A 12,591-nucleotide genomic window follows, 5' to 3' on the forward strand; every position below is an offset into this window, starting at 1 on the left:
GGATTGGATGAGTTTTACATACCTGCAGCTGGTAACAAAAGAACCAATACAATTTAAGACATTGGTCTGATGCCAACGTAAGAAGAGACACTTGTTTTAAAATCAAAAATAGCTCTTGAAAGAAATGGACCTCAGAAATAGATCCTGAGAAGAACAGTCAGACACAGAAGGAATTTCCTTCGAAAGAAAGGCCATCACTATTTCCATTCAACAATGGGTTTACCTGTGATTGTAAAGAAGGGAACTTTTGTTTGACACTTCTGCATGGGGAATAGTTGTCCCCCCCCCGCTTTTTTATTTTTCATTTGGATGTCTTCAAATACCCAGCCTGAGCTCAGCAAGTCACCTGTATCAGAAATTAGATTTAGACAGACAGCCTGAGGTCAGTTTAAGGTTTCTTGATTTTGATTTCCTAATTGTAGAAGGATGTAATTTGAGATACCGCTTTATCGGTGGGAAAGCATTTCCCATCATCTCTGTAGTTTCCATCCTTGTGTGGATCATTTCTCTCTTTTAATTCCATGGCTGGTCTGATCAAAAAACCATCCTCATTCATTCTATAGTCTTTTATGGCTTTCTCCCTTCGCAGCTTCCGGAGACGTGGCAGCTGACGCAGCTCCTCTGGCAGCTCCATGCAAGTGGCCTGATAAGGAAAAAAAAAAAAGAAAAGAAACAGAAAAGAAATCAAATCAATACATATGCATACACATGCTCTACTTTTGCTAGTACCAGATAAGAGCTCCCTCTGTAATTAGCCAATGGAACAGAACAATCATCTCTTGTTAGATCTGTGGAATGTATCAACCACCTGCTTACACAAACAATGCCTTAGGCCCACTCCCCCCTATACTTTTAAAGGGAAAAATATTAGGCTTGCATTTATTATTTACTACTTTATTATTAAGACGTTGAAGATTAGGTAATACTTCACATATGGGATTTAGATCTCTCCTGAGAAACCTTTTGCACTACAAAGTTGTTGTAAACCCCCAAAAGAAGCATAACCAGTTTGTGTTTGCTTGTAGGAGCCACTGCAAAGGCAGCTTTCCTGGTTTTTCATTTAAAACCATGGTATTCTATCTACATAAAAAGGAAAACCTTAAGGTGAAAAAAGCCAACATAGCTAACAAATCAATGGTACAGCTGCTTAGGAAGTACACAAAAGGAGATACACTCCTTGATTTAGTGCTGAGCAGTGCATGGGACACTGCTCAACATACTACATTCAAGGATCTGCTCCTTAGGAAAAACTACAAAAGTTCACCAACTTTGTAGGAACAACAACAACAAAAAAATCCACAGTTGCATTCAGCTGTAGAAAGGGGAATTACAGAGATAAGGAAGCTTGATAAAAAGTAGTAAAGAGGCAACCGAGCAAATTCAGTCCTAGCAGGTAGCGTGGAGACAGCTTCAAGACAACATAGGAGCAGCATAGAATAACCATTACCTAACAGCAAAAAGATCACAGAATGAGTGAAAGGAAACCAGCACGACTACAGGTTAGTGGAATGGAGACTATGAAGTAAGCACCCCTTCAGGAAAGCAAAGCCGCATCCAGGTGAAGAAAATGGTCAGGATGAAGTTACAGAAAAAAACCAAAGGGCAGGCCATAATAATGTTAGTAATAGGAGCACAATACACCAAGCATGCTGCAGGGCCAAGTGATGATCAGAATACAAAAGCAGCAGGGTAACAAACATTTTTTTCTCATCTACATTTGTCATAAAAAAAAAAAAGCATGGAGGTTCTCAAACCAAAACCATTCATTTCCTACAGTGAGAGGTTGTCCACACTCTAAACCACTTCAAGCCAAGCTGCACAAAAATTCAGGCTGCATATTCATAATGATCAATATGCATTGTGTGCAGTCCCAATTCACCTGCCAATTAGGAAAACTTCTGGCTCAGGCATGCAATTATATTTAGACAGGGAACGGAGTTCATGCCACCATGTCATGAACATGTTATATGGCATTATATGCTGTGCTGCACCTCATCTACTGCAGCTTTACCTTAAGTGCGTTGGGAAGTCAACTCTGCTGCAACTCCCCTGTGGTACCAGAGCTCTGCTTGGGGCTTGTCACCGCTTAAACACTGCTCTTCTAGGAGAACATTTGCTCCTTTACACTGCTGGGTTCCCAGGCTGCATTTGCTTCTTCAAATCTAACTCCTCAACATCAGAATGGAGCTGCATTTCCAAGTATCTAACACCACACGATATAAATCTACAAGAAATGTAGCACATAAAGCTCCTTTCTAGCTCTTTCCTAGTGAGAGAGCTGCAGAGGCTCAGAAAGCCATCTTATTCCATGTCTGCATCCAGAGGAAGAACAATTACTCCTGGCAGACACTTATGCTGAAAATGCAGGAAACTGCAGAGACCTTCAGGGTGGGAAGTTTGTGTTGGGCAGTAAGGAAGATTATCCGTTTGAGAACGACGCCGAAGGAGGAAGCTGAGGGTTTTGCTAATGAAGTGCTGAGGATCAGAGGTTACTGTTTCACACCTGGTTTGTGGATAAAAAGTCAGTTGCTTAGGAGGGAGTGCCCACTGTTCAGAAGACTCAACTACTACGTGCAGGTAATGACACAAGAAACCACAGAAAGTGTCAACATACATTTCCAAAACTGTTAGGGTCAATAAGATGCTTTTTTATTTCCCTTCTTTTTCTCATTTTTTTCTCCATTTTCCTCTTCATTCTCTTCTCCCAGTACTACATCAAAAGTATCATTAGCATTTAATTTTTTCATTTTCATTTTTGCCTGCTGTGGACCACTGGCAATACTTTACTGTTGTTAGCAGCTGCTAGGATGCACGACACCCATCTTTTCCACAACTCTTTCCTGAAGGAAGCTCTAATCCATGGAGTTCCATCATCCCATGTTGACAGCATGTCTCCTACCTGGTGTACCACCTAATTATACCTTCTGTTAACTGCTGAAACAACTGTCAAATGACAAAAGAATGCGTTTGCCTGTCCAAAAGCAAGGTGGACATCTTGCCGGGAGGGCTGCCTACAAGGGCTCTGTTTCTTTGCGATTTCCAGCAAAACATCTGAAAGATCAAGGGGAAGCAAAGATGGCTGAAACCTCAGGTGAAACCAGGACTACCACCAGTGACTGCTGGAATTGCTCACAAGAATTACAACATCCAAGTCAAAGATTCAAACACATCATTTGCATAAAATACATAACCGCTGTTTGCTCTGCTCTTACCAGTTTATTGCTGTGAAAGCAATAAACCAGCATTCATGTCCATTTCTGAGGTTATCCGTGGCCTCTAACAACCTAGGACTTTGTTCCCATCAAATTATTTATGAAAACTTGTCTTAAGGGAAAGTACAAGCTTCTTTTGAAATACGCTGGAACAAAACCAAACCCCCACCAGTCATTGACCTTCAAGAAACAAGGCAAGCTTGGACACGGGTACATGTGATTATGCATATTCCTTGCTGCTATTTCCAAGAGGAGAAAAAACAGTCTGGTCCAGATCTGCTCCCAGAGACTGAACCCCCTGATTCAACAAGAGGAGAAAGCAAGAACTGCCCCAGTGGTCATTGTTTATATTCATATTATAAGTAATTTCTCAGCATTATTCAATTCACAGGCTCTCTCGGACTGGAAAGCTGAAGCATCTTTTTCACTAAGTATATCCTGATACTGTTATTACACACAAAAGCCATTGGAATTGTAAACTGGATGTGGCAGTGACCCAGGAAGCATTAGGATCATGCTAGTCCAAGCTGAAGTTCAATGTTGTAAACCTTGATCCAGGAGCTGAGATTCACCACGTGACAGCTGGAGATGGGAAGGAATGTGGCTACGTATTCCATCCAGCTTCAGTAATTCATTTTTAATGAAGCCTCAGGATTGAAACTTTCTCTGTGTCTGTGTACTTGTTTTGCAAGTATAGTTTCCATGGGAGTGTCCTACATTTGGGGAAATGGGAGAAGGAAAAAAAAAAAAAGCATTCTTCTGTGTGAAATGATGGCACTCAATAAGATCAGAGGAGACAAGAGCAGGCCAGGGAAGCACATCTCTGTTCACTCCTCAGGTACACCCATACTCAAACACCTTTGTAGCCAGAGGCACAACAGAAGGCACACCTACAAAACTTAACTTCTCCTTTGTCAAAAGGCTGAAGTCCTGGTGGTTCTGTTCAGACAGCACAAGCCAAGAACTAAAACAGAACCGAGAAGGGCCCAGAAAAGGCTTCCTTACCTGGAGTGACAGAAGTGAGTCAATTTCCAGATCTAGTCATCATCTCCAAGTGCCTGTAAGTCAAAGAGGCCATGGCAACTTGGAGACTCTCTTGCCTAGTGGCTTTCAAGTAAAGGCTTGATGTACCACAGATTGTTTCTGTTCACTCAGCAATTACATCCACTTTCCAACTTATAGCACAAGATACCTTCACGGCCTTGAAGCATTTATTGTCTCCAACTCTGCTGCAGTCCTGCTTCAGCAAGAGAGGCCTCTCTTCCAGTTCTCCAGCATGGAGAGAGCATAGTAGATATATTTCAGGTTTCCAAAGTGTTTCCAAACTGCACCAGATCATGTCTGGAGAACAGTCATTGAGAACAAAGTTTCCAGCAACTCCATAATGATGTCAAGCTGCTTGTACCAGACTGCTGTTCACCAAGGGTCCAAGGTGGAGCAACAAGTGTACATTGTAACCAGTCAGTGTAAAAAGTCAAATAGTCAGTAAAAGCATTTTCCAAGTAACTTTCAACTGTAGCTCCACCAAGTGCACGGAAGGTGTAACACAGACCTTAGCAATGGATAAACTTTACTTCCAAATATCCATGAAAAAGCACTAGAATAAATAAGGAGGGATGTGGCATGTGTAAGTCTCTTGACTCTTACTTCATCCTGAGAATCAGATCTGAATAAAGGCTTTTTGATTCAGGGAATTAATACAGACTTAGCCAGAAAAAAAACAAGAAGTTGTGCAAAGCTTTTCTTTTTCTCTCTTTTTTTTTTTTAAACAGATTCAGCTGATCAACTTGCAAAGGAGTCCCTTAATTTTGCTTACTGAGTGAAAAAACTGAAGTAACAGGCCAGCTTTAACAAAACCAAACTCCATATTTGTAGTTCAAATATGTATTGCAAGCAGATTTTAAATACAGTAGAAGAAACTTTCACTCGTGTGATCTCGCAAGATATAGAAACATCAGAAAATGATTAACAGTGAAATGATGGTGAAAAAAGTCTACTTTTACTATCCACACTACAATATTTGTAAAGCAACTGCAAGAACTATGATTATCAGATGTAATATTCAATAGATCTTCAAAATGCCATTTGAAATGCTCAGGATCAGATTAATCTTATGGGATAAATGTATTTACAAAAGGATTGACTTCAGCAATCTAAGTACCACTTAAAAAAAAATCTATAACCAAACAACCCAATACAAAACAGAATTTGTACTCTTTTCATTTCAACAGACTGTTCTTTTTCCCTTGTGTCATGCCTATTTGTGCATGCATTTCACATTGGAAATTACTATGTCAAGCTATTATTTTTTTTCCATGAACTATGCACAGCCTTATTTTTCTGGCAGATCTCTAAAACGAAAAGATTTTCAGATATGACCTCTTCTCTCTGTGAAGCAACTATGACCTCTTGTGGTTATCTAACTAATCTCTGAAATCCTCAATAATGGCATTTACTGCTCTGAGCCCTTGAGTAATTCCCAAAGGATTCAAGTGTGTGCTTGAGTGCTTTGTTAAGCCAGGGCAAAAAAAAAAAAAAGACAATTTCTTCCGTCAAGATAGAGTTGCATTCTCTTTTCCCCATACATATTTCAAGACATTTACAACTGCAAAAATGAGGCAGTAACAGGATTTAATCATGTTATGTTAGTTCAGTGTCTTTGTGATGAATGTAGATGTTTGACCATTCACTTTTCACCCGAATTTAGTACCAGCAATATCCTACGGAGTTGCTGTAAGTCCTCCTAAGATTACTTCACTGAGAAGACAAAAATACCACATCAATACCACTGCTTGTTTGGTTTCCATGGACCTGTTCCTTCCATTAGTGCAGGAAGTCAAGTTCCTGAGTCAATCTCATTTCCCCACACACTTTAAAAATTAAAAAGCAGTTACAGAAGTAGCCACCACACAAGTGCCACTCCAGGGTACCTGGGCATGCAATACTAACCGTTCTATGTAACTGAAAATGAAAAATGTTACTTACTAGATTTTTTTTTTTTTGATAACACAAGTGAGAATGAGAACAAATTAGGAAGATAACTCAGAGATGCTTTTACAGAAATAAAAATCTTTGGCCAACAAGAGACATTATTTCTCTGAAACAAGCCAGAATATGCAAAACAGCTCAGCAGTAAAGATGACAGAATAGGAGAAAAATAGAACAAGATTCGGCGACTAAATGCTCTTATCAAAACAAAGCAACTCTGGCAGCTCCAGATACCAACACTTCACAATTGCCTGCCCCTCTTCATGTCCTCACACATACACAGCCCCTGCTGAGCCCAGAGGTTCTCAGTCTCAGATAAGGGTGAACAGGAGGCACCCGTGCCTGTGCTCATGCCTTAACAGCTGCAGCTCACCACCCACAGCACTAACTTCAGGTGGATTTGTGCCAAGGGACTAACACAAAACACAGATAGGGAGATACAGACACCATCACTTCTGCTGCTGCACACAGGAAACAAGGTATGTGGCATAAAGTAGGGTAGGGAGTGGCAGAAAAGGAAGCTACTGTAGCCAGGTCCCCCAGACTTTATCCATCAGAGCCTTAGATCAAATCATTAACCAGAGAAACAAGCAAAGACATACTTACATTTGTCCTCTCAAGGTGATGCCCAAATGCAGTCCTATAAGCATTTAAATAACCACGTACTACAGCTGTTAGGTCAGACATCAAGTTATCCATTAGAGTTGAGTGGAGCAGCAGAAGGTACCTCGCCTTCAGAGCAAACGCTTTAAGCAGAGAAGCTGGAAAGGGCCTCAAGAACCATATGTCAGGATTCTCCTGTGTATCCCAAAGTAAATGAAAACAGTTACTTAAGTAGCAAAAATCATAACAAAGCTTTTCATCACATTTCTCTGCAGTGTACAACATGAACACTGTGTGCAGTTCTAAGTACCACCACAACTTAAGAAGGATGTGAAGGTTCTCAAATGCATCCAGAGGAATGCAACAAAGCTGGTGAAAGGGCTGGAATAAATGTCCTATGACAGTGGTTAAGGACTCTGGGCTTGTCTAGTTTGGAGAAAAAGAGGCTAAGGGGTGACCTCGCTGCTCTCTACAGCTCCCTGAGGAGGGGGAGAGGGAGGTGCTGAGCTCTTCTCCCTGGTATCAGTGATGGGAATGGTTCAGAGCTGCACCAGGGGAGGTTTAGACTGGACCTTTGGAAGCACTTCTTTACTGAGAGGTTGGTCAAACATTGGAGCAGGCATCCTAGAGAGGTGGTTGCTGCCCCAAGGCTGTCAGTATTTAAGAGGCATTTGGACAACGCCCTTAATAACATGCTTTAGCTTGGTCAGCCCTGAATTGGTCCAGCAGTTGGACTAGGTGACTGTTGTAGGTCCCTTCCAACTGAAATAGTCTATTCTAGTCTATTTATCAAGCTTATGTTTCCCAAATCTTAGGAGCTCCCAGCCCATTAAGTTTTCCCTTGCTTGTCCCCCTCTGAAAGATTAACAAAACCAAGGACAATACAGAATAATGATTTGGCAAATGCTACTGAACGGCACAAGCAAGAAAAAAATTGCTGCTCTCATTTCTTCATTCTAATAGTGCTGGCAATAAAAGCTTCCTCTTTCCCTACTTGACCCAGGATTCATTTTAATCAACTTGTTCTGTTGAAACTAGATTTCAGCATTAGTCAAGCGTATCAAGATATCCAGAACACTTTTTTACCCGAGTTTTATATATATCATCTATTGTACAAGCTTTGTGGTTCTTCAAAACCTCAATTTCAAATAAGCTGTTAAGAAATACCAGCATAAGCGCCATCGCCAAATAAAGCTAGCTTCTGTCTCCCAAGCCAGTGTTACAAAATGTCTTTACAGCAATCTGAGCACTGCATAGTGCCATGCTCTTAAAAAAACTGACAGAAACATCTCAATATGGGCAAAGGACAGCTCACAATTGAGTCTTCAGAAGGTGCCTCACTGAATCACTCACTGAAGCCATGTACTGCCCGCACTTCATGATGGCGTCCCATTTGGAAGGTATCTTCAAGTGCTGCATCAAACACTCCTGTAACGTGCAGACACGGTGTGGAAGGAACCCGCCTGTTGCCACCGAGAACTGCAGAGCATCAGCAACCTGTGATGGAAGGGACCAATATGCCATGACCAGCAGCCAGTAATCCAAGGCAAAGAATGTGGAGGTTTGACAGAAGTAAAGCAGTTGATCCTCATTTTTGACTGCATACAGTTGCAGACCTAGTAATCCCATTCCTTAAAGCTGTTAAGTTATACAAAAGGGTAAACTAAGTTACAAGAATGACTTACGTAAGTTATATGTTGTATTTACCTAAGGCTTCTTCTAGCCTTGTGCTCATCTCCAGACAGCAGGTGGTTAGCAGCAGTATCAGAAGAGAGTATACAGTGATACTTCCCCAGAATACTTACCTAAACCTGCAATAGTGGTGCAATGTAAAGAAAACATGAAAGTATATGCAAGTTGTCAAAAAACGTTTTGCCTAAAACCTGATTTTGCCCGTATGAGTCATCTTCAACAGCATACAGAGCCAGAAAGAAGCAGAAAACAACTTCCAGCAGTGACTGCATGGCATGGTGTTTGCTTGTTTCTCATCCTGGTTTCATCCCTTTTACCCTTCTACAGCAAGAGCAGAAACAGCCCTGACTTGTCCCTAATCAAGGAACACAGAGATGAGTGGGACTATTGCAACAGGTACAGAGAAGTGACAATGGAAAAGGGAAGTCTGGAAAAGAGTCCACTCACCAGGGGAATGGAGAGGAAAATATAAAAAGCCTGCATCTCAAAGTCTGAGACCGAGCTATCTGTCATTAGAACAACCTACCCTTCAGATTTCCTCTCCTACTCAAAAGCCCAGATTTCCACTATGGTCCCTCAAAATCCCCAATGACCCCTCATAGGCCTTTTCTGCTTACTAGTCTCTTGTAATAGATCTTGAACCACTCTCAACACAAGCATACACAATCCAGCCAACAAAACCATGCGCTTACAGGCCAGCCCAGTTTTACTGCAACAGTTACAGCTAAAGCCACTGTCCCAGCTGTTCTACCACACGCTGTCCATGTGCTATCTAGACCAGTCCACATAGTGCTTGGCAGCACCAACTCAGCCCCTGCAGTGGCGACTACAGAATTATAACTGACCTCTTCTGGACTCTTACAGTAAGGGTAAATTCCAAAACCAAACCCTAATTTATCTATAAAGTCTTTGAAAAAAATAAATTTCTTCCTGTTCAATAGCAATCAAGTTGGTCAGATTTATTAATGACTAAAGCTGACTCCAAGGCATCAGATAAATAGCTAACTGCTGCCTTCTCTGGGAGAGAAGCCATGCATTTGCTAAGCCTACCAGGAGAAAGCACCAAGCCAATCCATTTACTGAATTCCCAAGGAATAAAACATGATATGATGGTATTATGAAGACAATGCAAAACATGGGAGTACCACAAGTAGAACGAGCAGTCAAAGAAATAAATCATGTCAGACCTCCTATGCCCTGTGGCAAGACAGAGAATCTAGGACTGCCTGGATTTCTGCTAGGCTGAGTACACTGCTGCAGTCCAAAGTCTACACCCACCACCGAAAAGCGGCAGGAAACATACCTGGAGAAAGGAACTGCAGCAATTCAACCTGAAGAGTTCACTGAAGAGAATTAAACACAGAAGACCCAGGTGAAGCTGACCTGCATCATAGCACACTGGATTGTAAGCACAAATCCCCAGATAAAGAGGAATCTTCCATCACTCATTACTGAACAATCGTTTGTATTGTACTGCTGACCACTAAAACCTTCTCTGGCTTTTCACTCTCAGTGACCAAACACAAAGAACTACCTCAGAAAAGATCTTCTCAAGCAATCAGTTACTTTTACTCAAAGTCAAGACAAAGATGATGTTCCATTCATCTAGAAGGTTAGTGAGAGAGTTTGTAGTAAAGACTTGGGCTTTCCACACAAGGAGAGAAAATACTTAAATATTTAAACAAAAATGAAAGAATCTTTGTGATCAATATTCTAACCTGAATGAACAAGGTTATAGAATAAACTTGCCCACAATGAAAACAATTGTTTAGCTTTCACCATGAAAATCTTTGTCCAAAGTCATTGCATGATAAGGCTTGAATTCAAGGGCAGAAAAACTACAACATGCTGAAGAGCTGTGTATGTGCATTGATCTGTGGAACCAGACAACAACTGTTTGATCAAACAGCATATGATTAAATGTTGTTTGATCATAACATTTTATGATTAAACCTTGCATAGACTTCTGTCTTACAGAAGATCTCAAGCTATCAGATTTTATTTGTTGCAGCACAAGCCTCTAGGAAGAATTGTATTATTTCTTCTGGTAGTACAGATATGCAACCAACAACGTTTTACAGTAGGCAGGTTGCTACAGCTCAGTAGGGACACCCCCTCCATGGCAGTCAAAGTTGAAATAGCAGTATCAGAGTTCCACAGACATTATCATTAGAAGTAACTTCAAAAGATAATCTTTAAATACAATAAAACAATGAATGGGGAAGACAGCCAGTGAAGATCAGAAACCTTTCACTGCCATTCTCTGCGTGTATTAATTATATTCAGTTACTTATTGCAAGGAATAAGCAGTTACAGCAACCAGCCAAAACTAGGTATAAATAATACTTTTCAAATTATACAGGCAGGAAGCCATCTAAACCAGAGTTCTTCATTCCACTGCTGTGCCTTTTAAGCAGAATCTCACTTGTATGTGCAGCCTGTTCCAATTTTAACAACACTGGGAAGCTGTCTCTAAGAAGTGCTTCCCTAAAAAAAGCATCTGTGAGAGTTTGCTCAGAGGTACCTCCCAGTTATTTGTTCCAGTAATACAAAGTAGAAAAGACAGCTTAATTCCAGAACATCAAGGGTAAACTGCAAAGTAGCCAAAAATCAGGCTACTTCACTAGCTTACTTACATTAGAAGTAGGATTCAGGCCAATGAATCAGAGTAATTGAATCTAACCCCATAGACCTACCAGTGCAAGAAAAGCACAAACAACAGCTGATACCAAGACAACAGAACAATGAGTGCAATTCTGTGTACCTTAGATACCGGGGTGAATAGTTCTGGTTAGTAATTTCCACTCTAAGTCACAAGTCATAGCCAGTACATTTGGGAGCACCAGTGGGAATTTTCACCCCTACTTTTTTCATGCAGTCAAGACTTAACACTGACACTGATATTTGACTTATGGAATAACAATTTTTAGAGGCAAAGGGCCAAACTAACACCAGAGTGGGACTGAGAAAAACCTCTGCTGTATAAAGCTTACTACGTAGCCCAGATTAAGGCTTTGAAGAGTTTCTGTAGGCAGTCATATCTATGACATGCGAAGTCAGTATATAGGCAAGGACAAGTCATACATAACTATGCGTAACATAGCCATGCCCATTATGAAAGATCATAGCCACTATGTTATTTTCTTCTCACTCAAAAGGCTCTAATTTTCCTGTTAATCACACAACATTAACTACCAGGGCCAGCACCAGCAACATGGTAACCTGGCCTGTTCTCTCACATCCACCACTGCTTTTATTAGCACGTGCTTCCCAGAGCTGGATACCTGTAGCCTTAATCTGTCTGAAAGAATAACAAAGAATATAAAGCACAACCTGGCTTCTGTTTAAGTCACAGTAGCCTCAAGTTGTGCCAAGTTTGATCAATACTACTTCTTAAAAAAAAAAACACCTTCAACTTGCTGCTAATATTAGATATTAACTACCTTTTAAAGTGGGTCTACACAAGACCGCAAATAACATTATCAGCCTTGCCTGCTGGCTCTTTTTAGCTAGAACATAAACGCTACACTTTATGTGGTTCAACAACTGTCACATTCTAGTAATGTGAAACCTTCTCTGAGAGAATGCCCTGAATAAGGCTGAAGCTTCTCTGGTTGAAACTTTTGTTCCCACCCAGAATATCTGAAGGGTACCTGTGTATCAAAGACATTGGAGAGAAGGACACCGTACTGGTGAAAGAGGCAGTCTGAGATCCAGCGGCAGTCGTGCATGACCTGAAGCAAGAAAGAGCTGTCAAACTTGTGTCCAACTGTGGCTTTTTTGGTGCAACTAGATCATTATACGTGTGTATGACCTTTGCCACCATAAATGCCCTCACACACCCCATGCCCTTACCTTCAAGATGTTTTTATCTTCCAGCACCATTTGTAATCCATTTTTGAAAGCCCAAGGTCCCAGAAAGAAGATATCAAATAGAAAAATATGGCTGCTTGTTGCTATCTACAAGAAATTTCAGAGAAAATGAGTGAGGAACAGAAGAACAAAGGATTTGAGATTAGGAGAGTGTTTATGGCTTCTGCCCACAAGTCATAAACTCCTGTGTACAGGCTTATGTTGTGGAGAGCAGGTTTAGTTT

The 12,591-nt window shown here is 40.9% G+C and overlaps 1 protein-coding gene across 1 annotated transcript in view; it reads right to left on the bottom strand.

The window, feature by feature from the left end:
- EXD1 (exonuclease 3'-5' domain containing 1) overlaps positions 1-12,591 on the bottom strand; it is a 28,615-nt gene that overhangs the window by 9,531 nt on the left and 6,493 nt on the right. Inside the window, exons 7-11 of the mRNA XM_014950152.1 lie at positions 12,351-12,455; positions 12,149-12,229; positions 8,157-8,300; positions 6,807-6,998; positions 416-643 (exon numbers count right to left, since the gene is read on the bottom strand). Of these exons, the coding sequence (XP_014805638.1) occupies positions 416-643; positions 6,807-6,998; positions 8,157-8,300; positions 12,149-12,229; positions 12,351-12,455 (750 nt within the window). The remainder of the gene's footprint in view (positions 1-415; positions 644-6,806; positions 6,999-8,156; positions 8,301-12,148; positions 12,230-12,350; positions 12,456-12,591) is intronic.

This window comes from Calidris pugnax, unplaced genomic scaffold, assembly GCF_001431845.1.
Source record: "Calidris pugnax isolate Ruff unplaced genomic scaffold, ASM143184v1 scaffold68, whole genome shotgun sequence".
In the NCBI taxonomy this organism is placed as follows: domain Eukaryota; kingdom Metazoa; phylum Chordata; class Aves; order Charadriiformes; family Scolopacidae; genus Calidris; species Calidris pugnax.